Source organism: Aspergillus melleus (assembly GCF_016097325.1).
Source record: "Aspergillus melleus strain CBS 546.65 chromosome Unknown contig4, whole genome shotgun sequence".
Taxonomy (NCBI): domain Eukaryota; kingdom Fungi; phylum Ascomycota; class Eurotiomycetes; order Eurotiales; family Aspergillaceae; genus Aspergillus; species Aspergillus melleus.
The window spans coordinates 3,146,425-3,173,419 of NW_025763373.1; the positions used below are offsets into that span (position 1 = coordinate 3,146,425).

Below are 26,995 nucleotides of genomic sequence, written 5' to 3' on the forward strand. Positions count from 1 at the left end.
TGATGTGCAAGAGGCGAGACACTCCCACGATGGAAGACGGATAGCACTAGTTAAATACTGTGTGGGTGGAGCGGTCTTGGAAGGTGTAGCTTTAACGCGGTAGCCACAGTTGGCCCGATTAAGTAGCAACCGGATAGTACCTGGTAGGTAGGTTGTATTTATTGACACCGGTGTTCTGGACATCACTTTCAACCGTTTATTCGACATAGACCATGAGTGACCCAGAGCGACCGGTTCAAGTTAGCGAGCAACTCCGACTGACAATTCCGCTCGGTGTGTATTTGGTCCATATATTGCTTGGCTATTCTGTATTGCGCAGTTTGCGTGCAAACAGTGGTTAGAGGCCAAAACATGGGCAACGGTCAGTGACCGAGCCGCTGTTTCACCGGGCAGGACTTGGGTTGAGAAACTCTCCTATTCTTAAAGGACTCTCTGATACGGCTTCCCATGGGCAAGCAAAACCCTGTTGCGACAGGGATGGTCGTTGTGATATGTGGTATATTCGGTATTTCGATGTAAATCACAATATTATAAGTAGATGTGCATTCATACGGTACACGCTGAAGGCTATCTCCAATATTCTGATCTGATCTTTCGACTGCCTCAAAGGACACATTCACTTATAGCCTATGGGGATCTCAGGGAACGCAACACAGCTCCATTTCCTCTCTCCCGAGCAGCAACATATGCTGTTTTCCCAAAGTTATCTTTGAGCCGCGTTTGGGAGTTAGGGCGCAGAATCCGAACGATTTCGTGGTGTCCTCCTGCAGCAGCCCACCAGAACGCCGTCCGCCCGTCACCGTCGACAGCGTTGATATCAGTGCCCTGGACATCCAGCAGCAGATTTACCATCGGCGCTTGGTTTCTAGATGCAGCGTGCATGAGGGGCGTCCAGCGCCACTTATCTCGGACACTGACATCAAGTTTCTCACCTTGCCTCAGCAGAAGGCTAAGCACGTCCAAATGGCCAAAGATGACCGATACGTGTAGTGACGTTGTCCCGGATGCGTCAACTTGATTGACGTCAATGTACTTGTGCCCCAATAGTAGGCGCACCATATCTTTCCTACCCGAGCGACATGCAACCCAAAGGGGCGTGACCTCGTGTTTAGATTCGGCATTCACTCTGATTTCTGGCTGCTCAAGAAGGAGCTGTGCCACAGGCAAGCGTGCATGTTTCACGGAACGTGCTAGAGGTGTATAGCCATCTAAATCGACGGCATTCAATTCGACGTCGACTTGATTTAGAAGCAGCCGGATTAGGCTAGTTTTACCAAACTTAGCAAGGTTATGGAGAGGTGCTCCGCCCTTGTGGTCTGGCATGTTGTAGTCCACGTTTCGATCAAGCAGTCGGCCGAACCATCTATCGAATCCAACAAATGTCACCCACCAAAATGGAGTGCGGCCGTGAAAGTCCTGGGCATCAAGATCGATTTTGGGGACGCACAGCAAGATATCAATACACGCGTGCTTGCCGTATTGGATTGCTACATGTAGCGGGGTGTTTTGCCGGCTGTCCCGGGAGTTCACACAAACTCCGCGCTGCTGAAGCAAGAAGCCCATCATCACGGCATTGCCTAAGCGAGCAGCGTGATGAAGGGCGGTTGATTGATTTTCATCAACATCTACGGCATTAATATCAACGCCTCGCCTTAGGAACATCTGTGCAATGCTTGCTCTGTCATTGGTGACGGCAAGGAAGAAGTGTCTCTCATCTGGCTCCACCTCCTGTTGCAACAGTCTTTTGACCACACATTCGGCACCTCTGGTAATGGCAAGCCTGAGTAAGGAGAGACCGAGAAACCGGAAAGCTGCCGTAGGCCGACAGCAATGGACATATCCAATCTTGTCCAACATATACCTGATGAATACTTCATCACTGTTGATGGACAACGCATACCATAGGATGCTCCGGCCTTGATCGTCGCACCCGTTGATGTCAATACTGTGGTGGCTCAGCAGTAGCTCAATTGTGTCCACGGATTGGCACCGCACAGCGCACCAGAGGAGCGACTTCCCATTTTGAATGGAATTGACATTGGCACCGTAGGATAAGAAGGTCCTGGCAATATCCCGTCTGTCATGCTGCACCGCCCAATGAAGCCCGGAGCTGTTATTGATTGCAATATTCCGTTTGAAAAGGACCTTGGCAAATGTTGATTGCATGTCGTGACAGGTGAGACATAACGCGTAAAGGGTTCTTTCGTCGAGCAGCTCGCCAACCATGCAGCGAAGTTCAAGAGGGAGCCGTGTAAGCATTGTCATTGCTGGATTTGGCGTGAATGGAGATGCCAGTAGAAGTAGCTGCAGCGAGCCACAGCCTCCTCACTGGGCCAGTCTGGCTCAATTTAAATGTCCTATAGGATGAGAATCCCTGGCAAGTCGGAAGACGCTGACGAAATAAAGGAGCGAAGCGCACTCCGGTGAGCCCGTAGGCTAGTTCTGGGGAGCGATATATGGATACCTGGGAGCGCCGGAGGTCGGAAAAGTCTATAAAAATCTGGAAAATTACGTAGGTCCCTTCATTCGGGCGCTACCAGAAAACGTCATGGCATGTATGCGTTGCTTCGTATAACCGTGCTCTCGAAGCACATAAAGGACGTGACACGCTGCCCAAGCTCCCTCACACAATCACGTTCACCGAGTTATCAAAAACCGAGTTATCAAATTAGATATATTTCCATTCAACTATAGCTTTTCCCTTCTCACAATGGCCCCCCAAAGAGCAGTGGTGACCCAATCTGCAACCCAGTTCGGCAAGGATGGAGTACCAGCACACCTCCTTCTATTTATCTTGCACCTTACATTTCGTGCAGCGAGTCACGATAATCGTGAATCCCTATCCGTTCTCCAAATGAATCTGACCCTGTCTAACAAGTTGAACCGGGAGTTATGTCTGGAAGACATTGCTCGGCAGAATGTCCCCTCTCTGCATTGGGCCGTTCGGCATACAGCGCTCGACCTCATTGAGATGTTGCTTAAATCCGGGGTCGACATCAATACAGTGCATCGGGGAAGTACCCCGCTAGTTGAAGCCGCCACCCTGGGCTTTTCCGGCATCATCCCGAGACTCCTATCGAATCCACATCTTGATATGAAACAACACAAACAGGGGATGAGGGCGTTGTGGAAGGGGATAGAGAACGGTCACCCTTCGGTTGTGCAAGGCCTGCTCTGTAGCGACAATGTTGATGCCAATATCGTTTTTCTCTACCGAGGGGAATTCACGACACCGCTCACCTACGCCGTTACCCGTCATTCTAGGGAGATGGTGGAGACTCTTCTTGCCGATCGCCGAACCGACCCCAACTTCCGGTATAAAGATACGCCAGCCCCTTTTTTTCGCGCTATGAGAGCCGAGTTCCTATGTCTTGCCCAGCGCCTCATGTCTGACGAAAGGTTCGATGTGACGGTCTGCTGTCCCTGTGGCGGCAACCCACTTCATCATGCTGCCGAGACAGGGTGTCTCCATATCCTACAGACCCTGCTGTCGGACTTCGACATCGATATAAATGCACAGGATGCAGATGGATTTACGGCTCTTATCTATGCAGCCGCAGAAGGACATGAACCTATTGTCCGGGAGCTTCTTTCGCACAGTCACGACATCAATCGTCGCGACCATCGAGGCCGCACCGCCTTGTGGTGGGCAACCAATAACGGGCACGAGTGGGCGGCCCGATGTCTGTTGGCACGAAGTGGCATCCGCGTTGATGCGATTGGTGAGGATGGGTCCACCTCTCTTCACCATGCTGTGCAATGGGGCTCGGCCACGCTGATTAACCTCCTGCTTGCACACCGAGACATCAATGCAAATGTTTCAGACGATCACGGACGCACACCTCTCTGGTGGGCTGCCTACCACGGTAACGGAAGGGCTGTGGGATATCTACTTCAAGGCAGTGGGGCGAAAGTCGACATCCGAGATCGTTGGCAACAGGGACCACTTGAGGTTGCCAGAGAGCATGAGCAATATTACGTCTGGCTTCTGCTTCGAGTCGCAATGATAGACGTCAGGCTCCTCTGTGTTCTCTGCATCATTGTTGCTTTTTTCTTTCTATTCATCTAAAGCGACATGCCAGCATGTTGATTTCAGATACAGAGAGCTGTCATTACCTTCGCTATGTACTCGCACCCCATCATGGCTGTGGAGTGAGGCTCCAAGTCCGGCCCAAGTGCGATTGGATCTAGTCATACGGTGTATCGAGGGAATGTTTCAGCTGGCCAACGCATGGAGATTAATACCATTCCGGTTTCACATTTGGAACTATTTCGCATCATATAAACCAATTTTGAGCGCGCCTCAGGACAGTCGTGGTCCCTAAACGGTTTCATTTGGGCTCTGATCGGGAGCATAAAAGGTTGTCAAACCCCCAAAGCCATGTGCAAGACCATCAGGCTCGGGCCGTAGGTCGTCAGGTTGCAGAAGTGGGCCATCATAGAGACCGGTTGCAGTAGCAACCAACTTATCGCCCCGGGTGATGTTCGCCTCGAGCCAGGTAAGCCACCCTTGATTCACCCGGCGAACGATGATAGACAAGGTGTCCCCCGGGACAAAACGCTGATAATGGGAAGTGCTGAGCTTGCGGATGCTGTCCTGAGCGCCGAATGTGACAAATGTTCGATGGCAGAGGAGCTCAACGAGGAGCCAGTGGCCCGCGGCCCGCGGGTCTTTTGGAACCGCGGCCACATCCTGAGCATGAAATGGACTGGTCGATTGAGCCGTGAAAGTTCTTAAAAATTGGTCCTCAAGAGCCGTGAAAGAGCCCGAGCCCACTTCAATACTGGGGATGATATTGGTGGGTGTGATCGGATTTGGCAACGGTGGCGTGGCACAGCATGGGCAGCCCGCCGAGGACGACGAAGATCCCCAAGACGACTCAAACGCGTCGGAAATTATAGGAGTGTCTTGTCTTCGGGGGATAGGCTGTATGAGTGGTGTTTCTGGGTACGTCGCCGGGAAGGACATGATGCGTTTTAAGTAAAAATCACCTGTATCATGTGAGATGGCAAAGGTGAGAGGTAAGATGGAGACGAGGATACTTTCAGTACATATAAGCAAGGGGCCACTGCTGTAGGAAAAAGAGCTTGTGGTAGGTGGCTCGACAGATTTAGGCTGCCATCCTATTGGACGCTCCAGCCGATGAGATGTGAGCACGGTATGCGGAGAAAGATGACTCTATTGTGGGCATGAGTTACTACCCAGGACTCTAATGATACAACATGCTTCAGACAAGACACAAGAAATGGCCAGTTAGTCGGTGACCATGCTAGCACAGGCCCTCTTCCATCAATCCACGCCTTATACTTGGCCCGGTCATTGCTGTATACGGCCTGCAATGCGGTAGACCAGCTTCCACAACAGAGCCATCTTGCGCGGTGATGCTTGGAATGAGGACAGATGCCAACCTAGCCCTTTTACGCCTATTCCTGGATGGACCGTTAATATTGCCCGGCGTACGTAGATGGCGAAGGTCTTACCATAGGACCAACTCGAGTGGTGCTTCTGCAGGCCGACATATCTCGCCATTGTTGTTTGTTTGTATTGGGAGAGGCGGTCTTCGGCGCAATGCTGCGGTGATGCATAGCTTTCTTGCTGTGAGCGGAGGACGGGGGCAGCCTGCCCTGGAGCTTCATCCCTCTCCTGCTCACTGTGCATGTGTGGCAAGCAGACAGAAAGAGAGGGTGTTTCTCTACGCCGTTGTTTCCGGGCCGTCTTCGCAGTCTTCGCCGTATTGCTCCTCAAGTTCGATCCTCTCTTGTTGAGTGGACGGTGCCGCTTGATCCCTTTCCTTAAATTCTGCAACTTTGACCGTATAGCTTCGCCTGATCTAGGCTTGCAGGTAACCGAATATTGGTGGGCTCGCTCTTCCCATGACAGGTTTGAGTGTTGGGCCACCCAACATGGGAGCTTGGCCTCCTCACCCGGGGTCCATGCGCGGTAGCCTCTCTTGCTCATTATGGGGATAAGGTGTCAAAGATACAGGAGATGAGAGAACTGCTGGATAATCAGCTAAATGAACAGCAGTATCACTAACGATGAAAGAGAGGGCCAGGGAAATATACTGTCGGCTTATTTGCGCGGGAAAGAGAGATCGGGCGGTTCAAATAACGCCCTGTGAGAGCAACCACCACCGTGAATGATGATAATGGTAGACTCGTAGTGGGCATTTCCGGTTTGCCCCGACCAATGTCCATTTCCACAAGACCCGATCCCAACATGCTATCCAGAAACGGGCAAAAAGAAGCGAACCAAAAACCAGGCATCATATTGACAGGGGCCTAGACAAGCTGGATATTAGCCACTGCGTGAACAGACCAGTGGCCGACCTGCAGCTCGAATTGCTCTTTGTTCCGTCCGATGATCTGCAAGCACTTGCTCGCTTTGCACCCTCCTTGTTAGGTTGATGGGTAAAAACCTTCGGCCCCGTCGTTTGCTCACTGGACCCTCTATCCACTCGGGCCCGTCCGTACCTGGCTGGATGGGTGTCAGGGAGGGGGCAGGTGGGCCGGTGGGCAACTCAGGGAGACTTCCGCTGAAGGGCTAATCTGTCCTTGATCTACCTCGGCCCACTGGCATACCGTCAGCAAGATGAGGACTTCCCTTACAGCAAACGGGACACCCTGACCTTTGCCCGCCCATGGACCTTTAAAACCCAGCGTTTTACCCTCGATTGCAACCTATAATTTCCTTCCTGATCTGTTGTTTTCTCTCTACCCACTACTGCTATCATGGCGAGACCTTCGCGCGCAAACGCTTCCCAAGCTGTGACCCATGCCAGACGGGTCCAGGTAAACCCAGAAAATGGCCCTTCGCGAACTGCGCGTGCCCTCCAACGGCCATCAACGGTGGGTGCCATGAAATTTGTGGCCTAAATATACTGTATATGATCCAGGCTAATTGCTCATGTTAGGTGGCACAAACACGATCTCCTCGTGGCACCGGAAAGAACTCATCCCCAAATCTGGAAGCTACTCATGCAGAATGCTTCCGGACAATAGAGGAACTTGAACGCGAAAATCAAGACTTGCGGGCGCGACTCCAGGAAGCACAGAACTCTGAGCATTCTGACAGACTGAACGCTATTATGCAGCAGATGCATGGAGCTATCAATAACTGTCAACAGCAACTATGGGACCTGGACGGTGCCTCCGCTCTGCCAGATGCTACTGAACTTGGCAATATGTGGACAAACCAGGAGGGTATGGGTGACATGGAGGATCCGAATTTATCAACCGAAGATATGATGAACTTAACCACACTGTAATTAATTTTCATGTTCACCTGAAATACCTATCGTCTACAACTGCGGGGGTATCCAGTTGGGTTTATCTAACGGCTGGGTCATGACTTTAGACATAAGGCGATACAGCCGTTGTAAGGGGGTGGCGGAACCTGCAAGGGGAATAGGACAGAGGGAATGGCATGGGAATTCGCTGCCTTGTCTAACCTCTCAAGCCAACAGAGTCGCTCGTAAGAAGTGAGTAAAAACCGAACCTGTCCTGCTCCCGTGCTCCCCGTGCTCCCCGAACCACTTATGTGGGTCAACGCTGGGGATTATGCCATCGACAAACCTGCCTTTTATGTGTCTCTCTGATTGCGTTTCTCTTTGCCCAAAGAATCCAGAGCACTGGACTGTCTGCAACCTGTGGCTGGCAGATGGCTTCCCTCGATGGGGCCCTATCCGGGCAATGAATGCTACTAAAACCTTCCGCTTGTACCCGCTACACATCATAGATTTAACCACCGCTAGAATAGTCGCTACTCTCTCCTCTGGCTGATTGTGACAATAGGGTGTTGTTACACATGTGCGAAAAGCCGTGTAAATGAGCGCACACTAGGCGGGCTCAGCTTGTGTTCGCCGAATGGATTATTGATGGGTCGAGATTGCGAGGGTGTGACGCTGAGTGGTTCCGCAGCTGTCTCGCAACGACGCGCTAGCGCGTCAGCTCCTGGGCCCAGAACACCTCTCGACTGCTTTGAGCCAGATCGAACCAGGCAAAAGATTGCGAGGCTGGTTTATCCATAGGGGCTCTGAATAAGCTGTTTCGAAGACCCTGATACTGCTAAATTTATCTAGATATCTACCAGCTCAATGAGTTACAAAGCAACAAGCTTCCTGATAAGCGAGGGTGTCGAATTTAGCTCATGCGATGGATTCTCTCGTATGCAGCGCTTGGCTCTGCCGACACACGGGCAATAAAGGCGCAGACAGCGGTGCCAGGCTCGGCTTTGGCACTAGATCGAACCCCATTGATCTGATGAGATAAGGTCCTGCGCGGGACACGGGATACCTATCATGCGCGCATGATGGGCATGGAAAATGGACGGTGATCAACCACAGCCGGGTTTCTCGGGTATGTGTCGCTGTAAAAGGAATTTGGGCGGACAGATCATCCTCAATGGGTTTTTTCCAAGGACAAAGCCCGACACCAGCCCATCACTGGCTGGGTGTGTGCAAGCTAGCAGCGAGAGTTCAACGGCTCGTCCCGGTAAATCGGAGCCGAAATTAAATGGTCGTTACCCGGACGGATGAAAAATAAAATTCGCATTCCCATTGGCTTTGAATCTCCGACCTAAAACGTCCAACAGTCGCTGGGCAAAGGTAATATGGCAGGTTCCGGCCGTTCTGAATGGGTCCAACTGAGCGGCCCCCAATTGATATCCATAGGCCGACGTCTATTACCCGTCCCGCGCGTCGCGACCATTTCTGCGCCGGTCGTCTTGCCCGCCCTACGACTTCCTTTGTCCGTTATCAATTATGATTGGTATTCTGGCCGAGCAATTTGATGCCATCTATATCATATCATTCACGCCGTCCTGATGCGTCCTTTTGATGCGGCCATTTATTCCTGCTTGGGCCCCAAAGCGGCTAAGTGGGGAAAATAGAAGCCCCTGACTATATATTTACCCGCCAATGTGGCGCCGTTCTCAAGGGGATGTTTTGATGCGTGCTCTAAGGGTCAAACGGTCATCTCGGCCCATGCCCTCTCAGTATACGTGCGCCGCTGGGTTACCGGGTGGTTGAGATCGGAAGCGAAAGCCTTACCTACAGGGCAGATGCGAGAATCGGTGCCACAGCTCCAGACGCTGAGCAATACGAACCATGGTTTTCGGTGGGGTGACCGAGCCCATAGGAGTAAATAACCCGCATGGTAAGACGTCGGTCTATCTGGCTAGTCACGTTCAGTGGGCGCTTATTGGGAGGAGAGGGGACCAACTTGGCAGAAAGTTCTGTTTAATGCAAATCACTTTAACCCTGAACGACACCTACGTCTTTCGGCCTGTCCGGGCTCCACTCGAGGTCGTTCTAGGGCCACGCAACTTTGCAATGTTCCTCGTGTCGCATACGTACTTGAATTTCTAGCCAGGTCGACAGCTTTCCCTTTCCGTTTTAGTGCTCACCCTTCGCTGCTTTTTGCTCACTGAGTAGTCCTGAGCACGCCCTAAGCAGCCTGAGACGGTCACTGAGCACGGGATGAACGGAAGACTGAGTGCCCTGAGCAAGTAACCTCAATAAAATGCACACATACATCCCGCATTTGATGCATGTATTTCATCTTACATTGTTTGGTGCAGAAGATTGGCGGAGCTGCTGGCCTTGCCTCACCGATATTCTTTTTTTTCTTCGTCTGCTCGTACAGCGTAAAAAGGAAGGAGTCATATATGCGCCATGTTGGCAAATCTCTCGTAGAAGAGGCTAAATTCAAGATAACGAAACAATGATACTGGGTGGGAGGGGCCCATTTTCGGGTGATCTTCACGACCTCACTCCTTTGGTTGCCCTATGGCTTCGATGGAACTCAACCATTCACGGATTTAAGCTGTGAAGCTGTGAATTGCCCATCTGACGACAAGAAATCACAGGGAAGGTAAAACAGCAGTCCACCCAGGCTGCTCAAGGCTGGTTTGGTCGATTTCCCGTACCCTTGTTGGCCTTTCCAGATCTTGAACCCAGGTCACGAGTTCATGTCACCATCCGTCCCGTTGGTCAATTGTGCAATTGCTAGAACTACATTTTTGAACCTGTGATCCTGAAAATCTTTAACAACGTGGTATGGCAAGAAATGGTCTTTTAAGGCGGAAATTTGGGTAGTTGAGAAATCACTCGATACTCAAGCAGGCCGACCAGACCATCTGGGCATGGCATGGCTTAATGAGATTGATCTACATTCATATGCCAGAAGGGCATTCTAGCCTAGTGGTGAAGTCTGCAGTCTCCATATATCAGCAGAATATCGTTAAACCTAACGCCTATATTTACGCAATTAAACAATAAGCTAAAAAAAAGGCCTCAACACAATTTCCGAGAGACTTGTCAAGAAATTTATATGATCTCTAGCTACTGCAGACACAATTGTTATATCTTATCAATTAAGTTATATAAAATCTTTTCTTACATCTCTTCTCATCTTAGCATCAATTCAACATTAATCAATTTTCCAGCTCAAAATGATTCAACGCACAATTATTTGCCAATTCAATCAAGCAACATATTATCAGTCTTTACACTGCGACACGCAACAAGCAACCTTATTCCCAAACCCGAATCTGGCTCATATTCCGACGTTATAGATAAGTCTTCCCATGTGAGATCGAAACATTAACGTTAATAATTCAGCTTTATCCCAAGAACTCCGCAATTAATCCTTCGCAACAGCTTCTACAATTGCTGCTTGATAAATATAGATCCCAATTTCGACCGCATCGTTTGAAACAAAAAGTGGAGACAAATCTGCGATTAACTCCCCAGCAACAAATATGTTACTAGAACGGCAAGCTATTCGGTGGCTACCCGATCCTGCTGCTTGATCAGATTCTAGCAGACTACTGTCGACCAGCGATCACTGCCTATCTCAATACTCCTTTCAGACAATCAGTCCCGCCGCATATTCCGATCCGCTTGCGCACCTAGTCGTATAAAATAAAAAGTCGTAAAATCTACCTTTATAGCACTGTCAATATTCCCCGCGACAATAGACAAAAGATAACTCCAGCTATCCTCGTGAAAGTTCTATTTATACAGCCTAAACCGTAGGGATAGGACTCAAAGGATGGTAACTGGCCATGATCAAAGCATTGTTAGATATTCTGCCCGCGGCAGATAATCCCTCCAGATTTACGTGCTCTCTATCTTTACTGTACTAGATGTGGAGGATATATTACCGCAGTGCTAGAATATTTGAACCATAGACGAAGAAAGACAGGCTTAATGTAAACATGAATGACATGTCTCAAGCCTCAGGGTCCATATTCACTGTCGAATATAATATATAAGATGGAGAAAATGCCCAGCGTATGAAAGCTTCGAGGGCATCAGCTATGATCTCGTTAGCGTCACAGGTCCGCGTTTTAAGCACTGTGTCCGGACTTACCAATACCTAAGAGCTCTCGGAGAAATCGTCGCTGTGGAGGCTAAGCAAAACACATAAGGCACTAGGCAACGGACTAGTGAGCTTAGCTTAAGCGAGGCCTAAACGGCCCCCACGAGGCGAGAACCTCCAGTACACACTCCTACCACCTAGGAGGTAAAGAGCGCCATATAAATATGTCCTCCAAGGTCAGCTACGATGCAAGGGCAGACTGTTTTCACGCTCTGCTGCTCTCGGCCGCCATACCAGAATGGATTCCATTAATAAGGCTCTTTATCGCGATAGCGCGATCCTCATCTTGATGATCTTATCTTTAGCTGATTAAAGGGCATAAACAATACAAAACAAATAATGAGATATTTAATAGAAATCAATATCATATGAACATAATATTTTTCGAATAAAGACAGAGTGGACTTATCATATAGAAGCTCTATAGAGCTTTTTATTGTTGCCATCTGTAAGCTAAGGATACCACGGTTCGACTTTTAGTAAACCATGGCATCTGGTACAAAACACACTGCAGGGGTTTCTCGCAGAACAGTTTGATACTATTATTAATGTGGTAGTGCATCCTATATATAAATATATTCTAATTAGATAGTCATAACAGCTATAAACTACTTACTTTATTAACTAAGTAAAGGTGCAGCAGAGCCCTAAAAGTAGATAGAGTGGGATGTCATTTATTTATATTACTTTATATAATTACTGGTCATTTTGCTTTTGAAGAATAGGTGCTAATTATATACTAATTCTTAATTATTACAATATCGGTGAAGTTTACAGACTTAAGCGTGGGATCTTCCTATCTCTTGCTTTTAACCTTTACTAACTAATAATCAAAGCTCCTAGTTATTGCTGTAGATGATCCTAGGATAACTACTCTATACCCCACGTTGCACGTCCAGTCAGAAGCCCTATAGATAAGGTAGACTTCTGTCCTCTATATGCTCTCTTTCTAATTCACACAGTCATATTCACTGCTGATAAAGGCTGAGGATGCTGATATCTCTGTCTCTGCACTTATAGAGGCAGCTACAAGCAAAAAGTTTTTAATATAAAACCTTTAGAGCCAAATTTCTCGCCTTAACTCACATCACTTATCCCTGGCAAGTAAATGCAGACTCAGGATAGACTTAGCAGTAAATGCTACCACTAAAGAGCGGGCATCACAGGGCCTTAGAATAGTCGCTTATACATTATTTTATACATAGAAACTCTTTTAAGTAGCGCTGAAATAGGTTGAGAGGGTGAATTAACTGCTTCTCCTCTAGAGCCCACATCAAACTTTACCACTGCAGGGCGTTCTCCGATGTTCCAATTTTCCTTGACAAGCGTTGTGACCTTAGTTCTATCAGAGCCACTGGCCATCGGTGAAGTCCAGCGGGTCGTCCAGAATCAACGTTCCCATTCACACAGGATGGGTCCTTAATCACATGTCTAAAGTATTCCCTCGCTGTATCACGGGCATTTCAAAATCTACTATAGATTGCTTCGTCCCTGCACTACGACGGTACTTCGGGCGTCCGCCCAGACATAACAGGAGAAGAGTTCGGTGTTGTCGTTTTTAACACCTTATAGATAGATACACATCACTTTTCCATACTTTATATGCGTGGGTATTCAGGCTTACTATTCAATATGTATATTAACTCATAGAATCCAGCGGCGTTGTCATCCAAGCGCCTTTCAACTTACTACCCTATACTAAGCCATCCCAATCCCTTAACAGAAAGAGAAAATGCCAAAAGGATTCTACATAAAATCAAGAGAAGTGCTAGATGCATTACTACATATATAAAGATTAGCTCGGTCTTTGAAGGAGTGGGTCCTACCATTCAGGATCTAAATATTGTTCATCAGACCTTATTCACCAGGACCTCTGGTGGTACGATAGATCCATAACCTCAATCAGTAACCTCGAACCATATATTCTAAGCCCATATATAGAAGATCACAGTCTTATATGACAATAATGTAGTACATATTTAGCTGGGCTCCAGCCCTTCAATGAAATTAAAGCGTGGATATTGCTGCTTCCCCCCCAACTTTAACCAGATAATTGTATCTAGATGATGTATTTTGGGGAAACAGGCCCACCGACGTTCAATATTTATTCTATTCCAGAGCCCAACGTCGGGGCCCTATGCCATAGATAATTGAATATAAGACCGATAACTTGTACGGCTATGGGCCAATGAGTCCGGGACGTGGTCATGGGAGATCAAGACAATGACTGTTTATCGCAAAGTCTGCAAAAAATTCTGGCAACACATATTACAATGTCAAACGAGCCAATAATTAGTTAAACGCATTTCTAACTGGTAATTGGTCGAGCAAGGACAATGTCTATCAAGCAGGGTCTGATGTGCGCTTGTACGCGCAGCCAAGCTGCATATAGTGCTGGATTTATAGGGATGGTATCCTGAGCTTCCTGAATCTCGTTCTCGCGCCGGGATCGCCCTAGGCCTTCCTGAATAGACAAGCTCTCTGTTATAACTGCCTGCCTAATAGATTTCTTACGCTTTCGCTTTCCCATTCATTATTAGCGCGATTTTGCGTATTTCTTCAAGCGCAATATAAGGCTCATAAACGTCATGACCTTCAAAAGTCCTGTCTAATCGCACCTCCAGCAAAGTTAAGGGTTGTGGGCGCGTTATGCAGCTGTTTGCTTTTCCAGGTTGTGGCGCTCTTAGCTGGCCGCTAACTGCCGTAGTCGGTGTTTGATATCGGAGTTCGAAAGAGGAACAAGCACGTCTCGAAATCCTGCAGTTAAAAAGAATGGTATTCGTATCCAGCCTAAGTGGTCTTTCGATGAAATCAACGGTCTCAAGAAGGAGGAAAGAGGAAAAGAAACATTTAGTAGGACCAAAGGATACCCACCAATCGTGCAATTACTTGTAGGAGGTAGGACATGCTGTTCGCTCATACGTTATCACGCCAATGATTCATCACCCTCCTCCTATTGATGCCTGGTCGGCCGGTTAACCACCTTACCCTGGAAAAAAAGGGATAATAGAATGGCTACATCATGCAGTTAGCGAAGGCCACAGGCATCATGGTGATCACCACAGTCTCTTCGAATGAAAAGGCGAAGAAGTTCAAATAGCCAGTAGCTGACCATGTTATTAACTACTGGACCACTACCCTCGCGATCATACTTGGCTTCCGCAATTCTCAGCAAGTGACAAAAATGGGCATCAATAATTTAATCAAAAATAAATGTTGATGAGTCTAGTCACTCGTGAATCCCTCAGCTCGGGGATCCCCAATACCGTGTCAAAAACTCGCCTAATGTGGTAAGCTTGAGATCCGGAAGTAGCTTGTTCCATTCGTCAGAAACATCCCATGCTCCTTGTAGGCCCCCCTTCATTATCTCTGCGATCACTTGCTCGGAGAATACTGCCCAATCCATGTCAAAGTTCAGGTGTGGGAACTCTGGAAGCATAGGGATCCAGGATGTTGCCAACTTTCCCGCCTCGATATTTTCTTTGGAAACCCGCTCGACGACAAAAGGTCCTAAGAGGAGTTAATATTGCTCTCCCAAGTGTTGGCATGGCGTCCTACCTCTGATGGACTCTGCGATGCGTATGATCTCGGAGCTTGTTGTTGATGACCCAGTAATACCACCGACCACTGGCCACTCACCTTCAAAACCAAGCGCCTCATCCACGACCCTTGCCAAGTCCTGAATAGTGGTCAATGTGAGCCGGTAGTCACTGTCAGCTGGAACAATCGCGCGCCGGTTCGCAATATCCCACATGTTTGTGTAAATGGCATGATGGGTGGTCGAAGGTTTGGGAGAGCTGAGGTAGTTCATGAACAGGCCTGGCTGGAATAGGCAGTATTCAATAACCTAACCATTCTCATTAGTCGCCAGCGTCGACAGCTCGAAATGACGCCTTGCCTTTTTCTCCCGATTCACTTTCTGGAGGTGCGCGTGGACAATATCTTTGTCAGCGTACTGGAAAATACCCGCATTGCAGCGCCTAAAAAATATCAGCACATGCCGCCCGATCTTCCGATTTGACTCACGCGGCCCATTCGTTGGGTGCAAAGCGTCTAACGCCAGCTTCGATGCAGCAGTCAATTAAGCTTATCTGCAAGGATGCGTCCCAAATGAAGCATAGGACGGTGTGGACACGATCTAAGTTCTTCTTCAGATCTTCTTTGTTGTTGTAATCGACCTGTACGAACTGGACACCTTTCATGGAGTGCTTGGTAGGGTCCTAACTTTGTTACCACGAAGTTGTCCTTGTTGGAAGATGGTAAGCGGATGTTCGACGAACCGAACGTGTGAACACAACGATCTCATGTTTGCCGGATTCACCCAAAATAGAGACGATTTCCTTGGACACATCTTATGGCCATTGCTATTAGAATATGAACGATCTGTATCCCGATGGGATGGCATACTTCCTGTGCCCCCTGCCACTGCAACACGGACCATTTTTTCGCCAAACCTAATGCAACAAGTCGAATGAAGATGCAATTGAGTGAACTCTACGAGCGAAAAAGAACTGTTTATATGTCAAGAGAGAGGCTGTCGAAGAGATTCCTCTCTCATCTCGGAAGCGGATAGGCTTCGTTCCGGACGCATCCCGGTTTCCGTGCAAAACGGGGTCGGCTTCGGAAGCGGCTCCTTGCCGTCTGACTGTTGGTGGAGAGGGCTCCGCCGGGGGCGGCGGGGGAGCGTGCTGGTTCTTCACACCTAACAGGATCACCCTAACCTGGTAACTGTCGGCCAACTCGGCAAATTCTCCTACTGTATTGGACATCAGATCAAATATGTCGGCCTGCTATAATGATGCAACGTCACTTGTCCCATGCAGACAATGATAAGATGCGAGGATCTGTGCGTGGAGCACCCTGCGGCTTTATCGAAAAATCAGAGACCCAGAGGGGTCGACAGCCGAGCTCCTGGATGTCTAGTGAGACCTCACATCATAGAGTAGCTGAGTAATATATTGGTGAAGCCAATGCCTATGCCACGTCTTGAGGCATATTAGCGCATTTCTGAGATCTGGATCGTCAATACCTCACTGCGCTGTATTCTCCTAACCAATAGTTCAGACTTCCCACAAATTCGCCAGGTCTCAGTTATGATAATAGTCGAGTATTTCATGATTTTCCTAGGCAATAACTCTGAACTTTATTTACTCAGACCCGGAACATTAACACGGAACAGGTTCCTGTATTTTGTATATCGACTAAGAGCGATCAAACGTTCAGAGGAAACGAAAAAGGGAGATATGCAAGAAAGCTACAAATTGGTTACTTGACCTCCATGCTTTCATCCATACATCTTCAACCCAAGAGTTCCGAGGCGATCAAGTCGTAAGAGTTTAGGCTAACTGATTTTCATGGGCCTGTTGCTATGATTCACCCATTGCCGGTGAGATGCCTCACGGCTTGATCATCCCTGTAACCTGGTTTGCGCCCTCAATTGGCTTCAAATAAGCCACACGTCTTTCAATGAAAGCCTCAGCGTCGATATTTCCGGTGGTCAAGTTCGCTGCACCCCCATCCAGTGACCCAGCTTTGATAGACATCATCTCCGGCATTGAATCCGGTTGACCATAGAGGGATGATCCGCAATCGCCGCAGAAAAAGGTACTGTAAGGAAATCCAGAGTCCGCAGTATACTTTCCAGATTTAGGCGTACCTTCTTGAAGTCAGGAGTGGAATAATGGTGCTATCACAAAGGGGGGTCCTACCACTCAGGATCTTGAAGGATGATCTTGGAATAATGAAGTTGGTAGTGAATGCCGATCCACTGAACTGTCGTTCCGTTAGAACTTGATCGAAAAAATAGATTTGAGAGGATGTAAGAGTGATATTCCTACTTTCTGGCAATGCTGACAATGACACACTGCCTTCACAGCAGGTTCAGCTGATAGACCAAACATTTAGCATTGCTTAATATAGTCTCCGGGAAATATTCCTACCATTAGCCTCATATTTAATGAGACCACACATGCAGCTCCCGGTGAGGACCATTTTGAAGTTGAGTGATATTTAACGGGAAGTATGAACTCAAGACGGATTATAGATATGAATCCATAGCAAGGATATCGTGCACCTTTATATAGGTCTTGTCTTTTGTCCCTCGCATTATAAAGCGATCACATATGCTCCGCATGGTGGCAATGGTTGTGGCGACTCCTTCGGCGAATGGTCATCGGACGTTTCAAGAGTGGTTCAGATGGTAATTACGGGGAATGTTACAGTCGGTCTGGGCTGGATACCTGTAAAAATATATGATTCGTAGAAAGGTGCTATGTAATTGCCTTCTTGCCGCATCGTCGATGCTTGTGTGTGGAAGTGCCTTTTGTCTTACACAAAACAGTAGAGCGGAAGAGACGATTGACATCAACACACGTCTTGCATGTAAGCGTCATCTTTAATTCCAGTGTGACGAAGATGACTTCGGTTCGATCGTCGGCGTTTGATCCGTCGGTGGAGTCCAAGTAGATCAACTAGCAGGTCGGAACAACCCACCCCGGATTGGTCAGGATTACGAATGCGCCATTCAGGACTCCTCGAATTATTCTTCGACGAACCTTCTCAACTGTAATTCTGGACTCCTGCATCGTATGTCCCGACCAGTCTCGATGTTTGCGTTGTCCGATATTTCGGTGTTTGTTTGCCTGATGACAAATGCCGAGTGAAGAATGTACGACGTCATGACTTAGAGATTTTGAAGTCGATCACCGTGGTTTTATCCGCTCCACACTATATAAAGGATGAGATTCCTATGTCGAATTATCTGTAACAGCTACTGCAACATTTATCACCAGACCTCACAAGACCAAAACTTAATCCAATGTCTACCGTCATGATGAAGCAATGGGTCATTGACCACCCAGAGAAAGACATGGGGGGGATGGATTTGAAAGAAGCGCCTCTTCCGACGGTTGGTACCAATGAAGTCATGGTGAAGTTTGAGGCCGTCGCCCTCAACTACCGCGACTGTGCTATTGCTAAGGTAAGATGTAATGGACAGAGCACCATTTGAACCAAGACATTGTTAATGAAGCTGACTGAACTGTAGGGTACCTTCCCTTTTGCTCACAAATACCCCATCGTTCCCGTGTCCGATGGTGCTGGCGTGGTCGTCGAGGTTGGTGGTAAGGTCCGAGAGTTCAAGAAGGGGGACTCGGTCATTACCATCTTCAACCAGGGGCATCAGTATGGTGACATCGATCCATACGCTGCCTCGACTGGCGTCGGAGGTACGATAGACGGGTGTTTCCGCAAGTTCGGCGTGTTCAACGAAACGGGGCTGGTGAAAGCCCCAAAGAATCTCACTCCGTTGGAAAGCAGCACCTTGCCTGGTGCAGCCCTCACCAGCTGGAACGCACTATATGGGCTGAAACCAGTCAAGGCAGGCCAATGGGTTCTCGTTCAAGGAACTGGGGGTGTTAGCATTTCTGGTTTACAGGTATGTCTCCACTGCAATGCCGATCAACGGGCATAAAGCGTGTACTATTGAACACGGATAACTCCTTGGTGCGCAAGGGTGAAGTTAACAAATTTGCTCCTTTAGTTAGCCAAAGCTGCGGGTGCTAGTGTTATCGCCACTACTTCATCGGATGCAAAGGCCGAAGAGCTGAAGAAGCTCGGCGCCGATCACATCATCAATTACCGGACTGTCCCGAACTGGGGTGAGGTAGCGCGAAGCCTTACTCCCGACCACGCCGGAGTTGACCATATTTTGGATATCGGCGGCACGGAGACATTAGAGCAGAGCCTAAATTGTATCAAGATGGAAGGCATTATCAACTTGATTGGATTTTTGGGCGCAAGTGAAAAGCCTCAGCCTGGACTTCTAGATGCTTTGAGCCACATCTGCACGATCCGGGGTCTCTATGTCGGGAGCCGTGCTATGCTTCAAGACATGGTTCAGGCTTTTGAGAGCAATGACATCCACCCGGTGATTGATCGTCAGGTCTTCCAGTTTGAACAGGGCAAAGAAGCCTTCGAATACTTGGTATGGTGTCAACGATGTGAGCACACGGACTTATGCTAATTATATTCCCGTACAGGCCGCCCAGAGACACTTCGGCAAAGTCGTCGTTCAAATCAATCACAGCGATTAAATCGAACTACAGCCGACACCATGCATATGCATTGATCGCAGTGATGGAACAGAAGAGGATCAACGATCGACATAGGACCTATGCGGCTGTCTATCCAGAATCAGATCTTGGGTGTCTTTTGTGAAATAAATCATAGATGTGGCTTTATCAAATGGAAAATTATCTTCGAATTCATTTCATGAAGATACAAAATAGCTGAACATAGGAGGACTTGCTCAGCATCATTTGAGCGCCTTTAAATGTTGCCTGTGGCTGGGAGCACGGGCATATAGATCCGCCCTGAATAGTTGTTAACGGTCAGGCGAGAAATTTCATTGGCCCGAAAAGATCATCTGGTGAAACGTAGAACTTTGGCGAGTCTCGACTATCACGATGTGCATATTACCAACGAGAGCACTGGAATACATCCAGTCGCTCTTATGTACAGGGTTTGAGATCCAAGAGGAGAAGTGTATCATTCATTAGTCATGACTGCCGCACGCAGAATAGTTATAGCCCAAGATATGAGCACTAGATATTGAATCAGACTCCAGCGACATAGCATGTACCTAGCTCGCCTCCGAGTTTGCTTTCATGAATTGCAATCGAGAACTATCAGCCAAATCTCCACTCGTGATCTAGGAGGACTGTAGAATAAGGACAGGCCCCTACAGATCCATCATACCCAGGAGGGCTGGTACGACCAACAATGCGAAGGATGCATTGTGGCTGTGAAAGGTGGGAAGCCGCAATCCCAGAATATCGTCCCAGTGCGATTGTAAGGGAAATTCGCTGTATTGATTAACGATGATCAGCAACAAGCGCAAAAATTTTTACCGGATCATAGAGCTCTCTCAATTGTTGTTACGAGGGTGGTGAAAGAGAGAATATCGAACGGTATACAGGCTGAGATTGGGCTAATCTGTGTGGGGTCGTGCGGAACGGTTAAGCCATCGTTCAGTTGTCATCATCCTCAAAGATCTTGTAAATTGCGAACCTTTCGGTCAACCGGTGTTGATTCGTAAATTGTCGGCAGTGGAAAAGCTCAAGTAGCTTGTTGAACCTTTCTGTCGAGCTCTGTAAATCATTGTGGAACAGTCTATCTCCGAACCAGTCCAATACTTGATTTCGGCACCAACGGAGCTAACAGTGAAGTCCAGAGTGACTGGAGTGACGGTATACTTGGAAGTGGTCTCCACGGAGGACTACGGAGTAGGGTGCAATGCAGCCTGGTGGCTGGCTGGTCGGCTGGGTTCCAAGGGACCAAGCTCGGTAAATGAATAGGTTTCAGAGGCCGAGCGGCCCCACATGGTTACTCTCGTAGCAGCCGGACACGGGTCGTATATTTTCCATGATAGAATTAATTAACATAACCGCAGGGCTCTACATAGGGTACCGCCCAGGTAGCGAACATAAAGATAGGTATTCGTTATTATATATACAACTTTCTGACGTCGAGTCTTCGACGTAGATAGTTTTGTATCAGAGTAACTTATTACTGTTTATTTCCTGAGGATGTGGCACTTGTCCGACGCCTACACAGCTCGCCATGTAACACCCGGGATACCCTCATAGTTTGAGACGGTATCGCACAATTCCCCACCTATACACTTTCTTTCTCAAACCTTCGTGCTAACAGGCACTATCCCTTATATGGACGGTCGTGTGAAGCGGTAAAATTTTAGTTGGCCGAAAACAGCGAGAGCTGTGGGGCCTCTTCGTTTTGGCATAAAAGTTTGGGATATCCGTGGCCTTCGGGATCCTGCGGACCACCTACCGCCGAGGAGGAAAGTCTGCAAGCGATAAAGCGACTTTCTGAGAAGTCTGTACAAGATTTTCGGAAGACTTTGAACGGGCTCGGCCTTGGACCTTTCAGACGCCGATCGGACCAGACCACCACGGCGGATCGATTCGCCACAAACCAATTCTCCTCTGCAGGGTTACTATTGGAAATGCACGAGTACGACGACCGTACTGGGTTACAGTGACCTTGCTGACTAGGCAGAAGTGCTTTGGAGCACTTGGAACATAATAGCAAATGCCGACGAAGAATTCTGCAAATATGCGCGGTCAGCACCTGTACAAAATTCACTCGTGCGCAGCCTGTAATAATCGGAAATTCCTCTTAGCGAACGCACTCTCCAGGCGCACTCAAGTTTCTAAGGAATTCCTTTATTGCCTACATCTAACCACTACACGACCATGCCTGCAACGAAACTTTACGAGGGGATCAAGGTTGGGCGCATGAACCTGTCCCATCGCATGGCCATGGCGCCTATGACCCGTTTTCGGGCAGATGACGCGCATATTCCTTTACCTATGGTCAAGGAATACTATGAGCAGCGCGCAGCTGTTCCTGGTACTTTGATCATCACCGAAGCGACCTTCATATCCCCACAGGCTGGCGGTTTCACCAATGTCCCTGGCATTTACAGCCAGGCGCAGATAGACGCATGGCGGCAAGTGACCGATGCTGTACATGCGAGAGGCTCATATATATACCTGCAGCTCTGGGCTTTGGGACGTGCAGCTGATGCTACAGTCCTCAGCGCTCAAGGTCACAACCTCGTGTCTAGCAGCGCGTCGCAATTGAGCAGTGATTCTCCGACTCCAAGGGCGCTGACCGAGGCCGAGATCCAACAATACATCGACGACTACGCCAAAGCCGCTGAGAATGCTATCGCTGCAGGCTTCGACGGCGTCGAAATTCATGGGACCAACGGGTTTCTTATCGATCAGTTCATACAGGATACCTGCAACAAGCGCAAAGATGCGTGGGGTGGAAGTGTTGAGGGCCGCGCAAGATTTGCGCTGGAGGTGACACGTGCCATTGTTGGCACCATCGGAGCCGACAGGACCGCTATCCGTCTGGGACCGTGGAGCAAATTCCTGGGCATGCGCATGGATGATCCCATCCCACAATTCACCTACCTGGCAAAGAAGCTGGCCGAATTCAAGCTGGCCTACTTACACTTAGTAGAGTCTCGGATCTCGGGCGACGCTGACGTCCAGTCAGCCGAAGAACTGGAGTTCTTGATCCATGCCTACGGCCATGCGAGTCCAGTCGTCATCGCGGGCGGTTACAATGCTGACTCGGCCCGGCAAGCTGTCGACCTGCAGTACAAGGATCAAGAAATCATCATTGCCTTTGGCAGACCGTTCACTTCAAACCCTGATTTACCATTCAGGATTATCGCTGGCATGGACCTGCGCCCTCATGATCGGGGTGGCTTTTACTTGCGTCAGGAAAGTCAGGGTTACATAGACTACGACTTTAGCGAAGAATTCAAAGCCCTTTGTGGCTTTTGAATCGAGTACTCAATCGTCAATTCCTACGTCTTATCGACCCATCGCACCTGGAAGTTGCCCTGGACTCGTCGACTGGAACCAGCAAGATCTCTCAGCGAAACCGCCAAACTTCGCATGAAAGGAGTCTACTAAACACATTGTCGGCTCTCAGTCAGTCGTGTTAATCAAGTTTGTTCTGCCGTCTTGCCTGTATATACTACTCAAAAACGCGTTTCTCTTCTGAGTTGCACAATTCTATCTTACCGATTGCGAAAGTTTTGGCCACAGCGATGCTGTAAACAAGGTCTTACACGCAAGACAAAATAAGAACAGCTTAAACAGTTGTGCCCTTGTTATCCAGCTATCGCAGATACCAATGTCGGCTCCAAGTCTAATTGCTACAATCGCGCACCAGGGTTCCAAATATACTGGCGGTGAATTGTTCCCGCTTTTGGTAGCCCATATATGGCCGTTAAAAGACCACCGTAATTCCAACAAATCTGAATTCACGCGTGTCAGCGAAAGAAGGCAGCATGGAGTGCACCTTCAATATCAGCCCTCATGCCGTCAACTCCTTCGAATGTCGAACTTTGGAAAAGAGTCATTCTTAGCGATTCTACGGCATGTCTAATTTCCTCCACGAGTCTTTCGGAATCCTGTACCTCAGTGCCCGGTGTAGGTTGGTTTAATAAATGGTAGCAGGTCGACAGTCGGTCGGATGCGCTTGACGCTCGAACTTTGTAGAGGATCATCAATAAAGCATAGCAGCTTTGCATTGCACAGCAGGCGAAATAAGGAAGCATGCGAGGACGACGGCGAAAGCGTGAACCTGAGTGTTTGTCTCTCTCAGAAGGCACCGCATCTCCTGTCGATTGATCTGACTCGGTCGGGCCTGGAAGGGGCAGAGGCAGACTGTTAAATGATCTAGCTATGACAAGAGCGGAGTTGAGGCACACAGAAGAAGACTGCTCTTCGGTGAAGGGGAAAACTTTCTCCAATGCCGTGATCCGGCTAATGGAACGGCTAAGCGTCGAAGACGGATCAGACCCGTCTATTGACGCAAGACCACAGTGCTTCTGCAGGAAGACTGGAGCATCTAGGAAAGCGTTGAGACGATGTAATCTTATCCGCGCACTGTGAAAGTCAGCTCTACTATTTCTATTCAACAGGAGATCGGGAGACATTACGTGTGTATCAAGATACGAGCGATGATCCAGATGCCCTCGGCGGCAGCAGCTTCGGCATCCTGTCGGTTCATCATAGGGAGCGGGCGGTCTGATTCGATCACCAGTGACTGTATGACTGCGTCTAGGTCGTTGAAGTTCCTTTCGGCCATTGGAACGCGTAGTCCTTTGGGACCGACTTCAAAGTCTTTCAACATCTCTGTTGAAGAAAAGAGCGCCTGTTGTGCTTTCAAAATCAACGACCAAGGCTACATAAGTTAATTACCCTCCCAAACAAGGGCGGGATGGCAAGCGGCAAACCTCATAGGGTACATCGAATTCGGGATATCGTGTGCCTATCCTGGGATCGTTGATCGAAACAATCGGTGGCTGGCACGTCATTTGGTTAGGAAAGGGCCATCCCACTGTTGCTGGTCAAGGAGTAACTTACTGAGACATTCAAAATAGAGGAGAGATAGCCCATATACATCTAAATTTCGCGTCAGAGTAACGAAAAGCATTTGGATCCGGGACAAGTACCGCCATCCACCATGTACGCCTTTGAGACTCTGGAGTCTCAACACCTTCCTTCGGTAGATCATGTAGCGACATGTCCATTGCTGTAGTAATCGCCTGGTTTGCTCGAAGGCGCATCTTAGGAATGTTACCGCGCTGGCAATACTCGTATGTGCATAGGGTGACAAGTGCCAGAATAGGCTCAAGGTCCAATTGCACGTTCGGATGAAACTGTTGCCGCGCACCCTGTGCGTGATTGGTTGTTGAGTCGCTTGCTTCTGGCGTTAATCCATGCAGTTCAATATCTCTATCGACACTTTCAAGAGCAGAGTTCGCGTAGGTCTCGGCATAGGCTCGTCGCTTGGCCGTATTGGACAAAACATCCATATCCCCGGGGGGTGGGATAAGCACGAGTATTGCGCTTAGTGCCAGACTAAGAGGTGATATCGGCCAGTACGGCACGACTTGCTCTCCAGGCGTGCAGTTCTCACTTTGGAGCTGTAAAATTACCGGCCGATCCTCATATGGCAGTGACGCGGGCGGGGGCAAAAGTGGGAGGTATGGATGAATAAAGGCGTAATACGCGTTAAGGCTGTCCAAAACGATAGGAAGAAATTCAGCCATGTCTGTTACTTTCCGTAAATCACCACCTCACTTACATATCAGCCTCATTTTCGTACGCTCGCAGTGTTAGAACGGTGGACTTTTCAAAACCGGCTGTTCCGTGGTTCGACTGTTGCTCATTCGGGGAGTGCCCGCCCCAGCAATCGCATTTGCCCCCAGTCTCTGAGAGAAAGCTCGGCGCGTTGTCAGACGCGTGTGTCCCACTGAACGGGTTAACGCTCTCGGTGACGTTCAAGAGATGTGTAGCTATTACTCGTCGGTCAGCGCCGGGTAAGGACATTCAAACCTCCCACCTTACCTGAGCAATCAGCCAGATTTTTTGGCGTCTGTGTAAGCCGGGAGTTCTCAGAGTTCGCCATGCGCTTCGAATTTTCGTATCTGGCACCCCGCCGTGGTCCACCTCTTCGACTGGCTCGGTACTTGCACTCTCTGCGCCTGCTGCGGCACTACACGAAGGAAAATACACACCATGTTAGTATGTTTAATTTCCAATCATTTTCGGAAATCCTATCTTGGCTCACACTACCGCAGGGCTCGCGTCCATCGCAACGAGTCTTAGACGAACGACTGGCAAAACTTAGTAAGACAGAATATCGAAGATGGGACGAAGAGCGGGGGCGCGAAACCATGCTAAACATGCCGCCCTTACTGGCGGTCTCCGGGCTTGTCGAGACGTCGAGTATCCCAGCGACTGCATTTTCGTAAGGTGCGCGGAAACAATTGAGGACCAACGACCGAATGTCAGCTCCATCGCGATCGGCTTTGCACGTGCGAGTGCACGTGATGTATGAGTGACACGATGTCGTTGACATCACCGTCTGCCTCCCTAACCCACAACGTCCGGCTGGTCAGGATTCCGGTTACATAACCTAGCTTCATCTCAAATTCGGTGACCTTCAGCGGGTATACAGTTGGCGCGGTGTATGAATTTTCTTGCGTGATGTAAGAATCAATTAAGACACGTTATTTTATCCAATATATAAATGCCAAGAAAGCCTTCTTACACCGGCTTAGCTTAATTATATAACGTAATCAACCTACGAGCCGCGGATACTAGTTTATATAATATAAGAATTGGGATTTCTTATATCGGTTAAACTTATTAGCTGATAAGATTTAATCTAATATATGGATGTTAAGAGATTTTTCTTACATCGGACGAAAAAATCCTTACACTGGCTCAACTGCGACCCTACCTTCAGCATACTGTTTGCACATTGTACGTAATTACAGGCAGTTTCCCTCCCTGATAGATAAACGAGGCTGGCTACCCGTGGTGGCCTGCTTTGTTTACTCTCTGCTTGAGTCTTCTGAGCCCCTCTTCGGATCGCACCAAGCTTGACCCCTGCGTCGCAGCCATCGCTAGGCCGCCAGCAGGAGAGCACCCTCCAAAGGCGATATATCACGGACTTCTCAAGGTGCCCTGCTAAGCCCTAACCTCAGGGAGGAGTAGTCATTCACCTCTCGCGGGCCACCCTTGGCAGTACATGGACGGACATCATGTGGCACAATCAAGCTACTAGCTGCTTAACTCTAGAGGCACCAGCATACATCCGCCGGATTATTTGGATAACCTATTTGTAACGGATGTATGAGCCCACTCCCTCTCCTCTTCCCCCTCCCCATCATGTTGCCACGTGACCGTGGCCCTCCTTTTGGGCAGGGTGTTTTTGACCGGTCTTGGAGGGAACATCATCTTGTCCGTTTCCTCAGATTTTGTGTAAGCAGATTTCGACCAGATATAGTCGAAACCGATTTACTATGGCCCTTTACGGCTTCACACAATGCAGCAGCTGCCTACGAATCTGGGGGCATAATCGTCAAGATCTACCGCCCGCCTAGGTGAACCAGTTACGATACGAGTTCACGTCCAACATTATCTACCCTTTACGCTGTAGTTATACCCTCGTTCCTATAGCATAAACCCTACCACCGCTGACCCCAGCA

The 26,995-nt window shown here is 48.7% G+C and overlaps 11 protein-coding genes across 11 annotated transcripts; 5 read left to right on the forward strand and 6 right to left on the reverse strand.

The window, feature by feature from the left end:
* Window positions 1-627: 627 nt before the first annotated feature.
* LDX57_007882 (ankyrin repeat domain-containing protein) lies at window positions 628-2,226 on the reverse strand (the record flags this gene model as incomplete). Its single annotated transcript, XM_046089599.1, has 1 exon — window positions 628-2,226. One exon carries the CDS (start codon window positions 2,224-2,226, stop codon window positions 628-630), a length of 1,599 nt encoding a protein of 532 aa, XP_045945571.1.
* A 628-nt stretch (window positions 2,227-2,854) lies between these two features.
* Window positions 2,855-4,069, forward strand: ANKRD16_2 (ankyrin repeat domain-containing protein; the record flags this gene model as incomplete). Its single annotated transcript, XM_046089600.1, has 1 exon — window positions 2,855-4,069. The coding sequence occupies one exon, from the start codon at window positions 2,855-2,857 to the stop codon at window positions 4,067-4,069; it is 1,215 nt and encodes a 404-aa protein (XP_045945572.1).
* A 252-nt stretch (window positions 4,070-4,321) lies between these two features.
* On the reverse strand, window positions 4,322-4,969 carry LDX57_007884 (uncharacterized protein; the record flags this gene model as incomplete). Its single annotated transcript, XM_046089601.1, has 1 exon — window positions 4,322-4,969. The coding sequence occupies one exon, from the start codon at window positions 4,967-4,969 to the stop codon at window positions 4,322-4,324; it is 648 nt and encodes a 215-aa protein (XP_045945573.1).
* Window positions 4,970-5,317: 348 nt separating this feature from the next.
* LDX57_007885 (uncharacterized protein) lies at window positions 5,318-5,659 on the reverse strand (the record flags this gene model as incomplete). Its single annotated transcript, XM_046089602.1, has 2 exons — window positions 5,318-5,430; window positions 5,482-5,659. 2 exons carry the CDS (start codon window positions 5,657-5,659, stop codon window positions 5,318-5,320), a joined length of 291 nt encoding a protein of 96 aa, XP_045945574.1.
* A 923-nt stretch (window positions 5,660-6,582) lies between these two features.
* Window positions 6,583-7,268, forward strand: LDX57_007886 (uncharacterized protein; the record flags this gene model as incomplete). Its single annotated transcript, XM_046089603.1, has 2 exons — window positions 6,583-6,849; window positions 6,915-7,268. The coding sequence occupies exons 1-2, from the start codon at window positions 6,733-6,735 to the stop codon at window positions 7,266-7,268; spliced, it is 471 nt and encodes a 156-aa protein (XP_045945575.1). The 5' UTR covers window positions 6,583-6,732.
* A 7,361-nt stretch (window positions 7,269-14,629) lies between these two features.
* Window positions 14,630-15,196, reverse strand: LDX57_007887 (uncharacterized protein; the record flags this gene model as incomplete). Its single annotated transcript, XM_046089604.1, has 2 exons — window positions 14,630-14,895; window positions 14,944-15,196. The coding sequence occupies 2 exons, from the start codon at window positions 15,194-15,196 to the stop codon at window positions 14,630-14,632; spliced, it is 519 nt and encodes a 172-aa protein (XP_045945576.1).
* A 36-nt stretch (window positions 15,197-15,232) lies between these two features.
* On the reverse strand, window positions 15,233-15,826 carry LDX57_007888 (uncharacterized protein; the record flags this gene model as incomplete). The annotated part of the gene is made up of 4 exons (XM_046089605.1): window positions 15,233-15,365; window positions 15,412-15,605; window positions 15,666-15,736; window positions 15,793-15,826. 4 exons carry the CDS (start codon window positions 15,824-15,826, stop codon window positions 15,233-15,235), a joined length of 432 nt encoding a protein of 143 aa, XP_045945577.1.
* Window positions 15,827-18,214: 2,388 nt separating this feature from the next.
* On the forward strand, window positions 18,215-19,478 carry LDX57_007889 (zinc-dependent alcohol dehydrogenase family protein; the record flags this gene model as incomplete). The annotated part of the gene is made up of 4 exons (XM_046089606.1): window positions 18,215-18,364; window positions 18,431-18,820; window positions 18,926-19,369; window positions 19,425-19,478. The coding sequence occupies 4 exons, from the start codon at window positions 18,215-18,217 to the stop codon at window positions 19,476-19,478; spliced, it is 1,038 nt and encodes a 345-aa protein (XP_045945578.1).
* A 2,181-nt stretch (window positions 19,479-21,659) lies between these two features.
* Window positions 21,660-22,766, forward strand: FGAOX3_2 (alkene reductase; the record flags this gene model as incomplete). The annotated part of the gene is made up of 1 exon (XM_046089607.1): window positions 21,660-22,766. One exon carries the CDS (start codon window positions 21,660-21,662, stop codon window positions 22,764-22,766), a length of 1,107 nt encoding a protein of 368 aa, XP_045945579.1.
* A 1,162-nt stretch (window positions 22,767-23,928) lies between these two features.
* Window positions 23,929-24,811, reverse strand: LDX57_007891 (fungal specific transcription factor domain-containing protein; the record flags this gene model as incomplete). The annotated part of the gene is made up of 4 exons (XM_046089608.1): window positions 23,929-24,177; window positions 24,230-24,298; window positions 24,360-24,398; window positions 24,449-24,811. The coding sequence occupies 4 exons, from the start codon at window positions 24,809-24,811 to the stop codon at window positions 23,929-23,931; spliced, it is 720 nt and encodes a 239-aa protein (XP_045945580.1).
* A 594-nt stretch (window positions 24,812-25,405) lies between these two features.
* On the forward strand, window positions 25,406-25,753 carry LDX57_007892 (uncharacterized protein; the record flags this gene model as incomplete). Its single annotated transcript, XM_046089609.1, has 2 exons — window positions 25,406-25,519; window positions 25,580-25,753. 2 exons carry the CDS (start codon window positions 25,406-25,408, stop codon window positions 25,751-25,753), a joined length of 288 nt encoding a protein of 95 aa, XP_045945581.1.
* Between the last annotated feature and the right edge of the window lie 1,242 nt (window positions 25,754-26,995).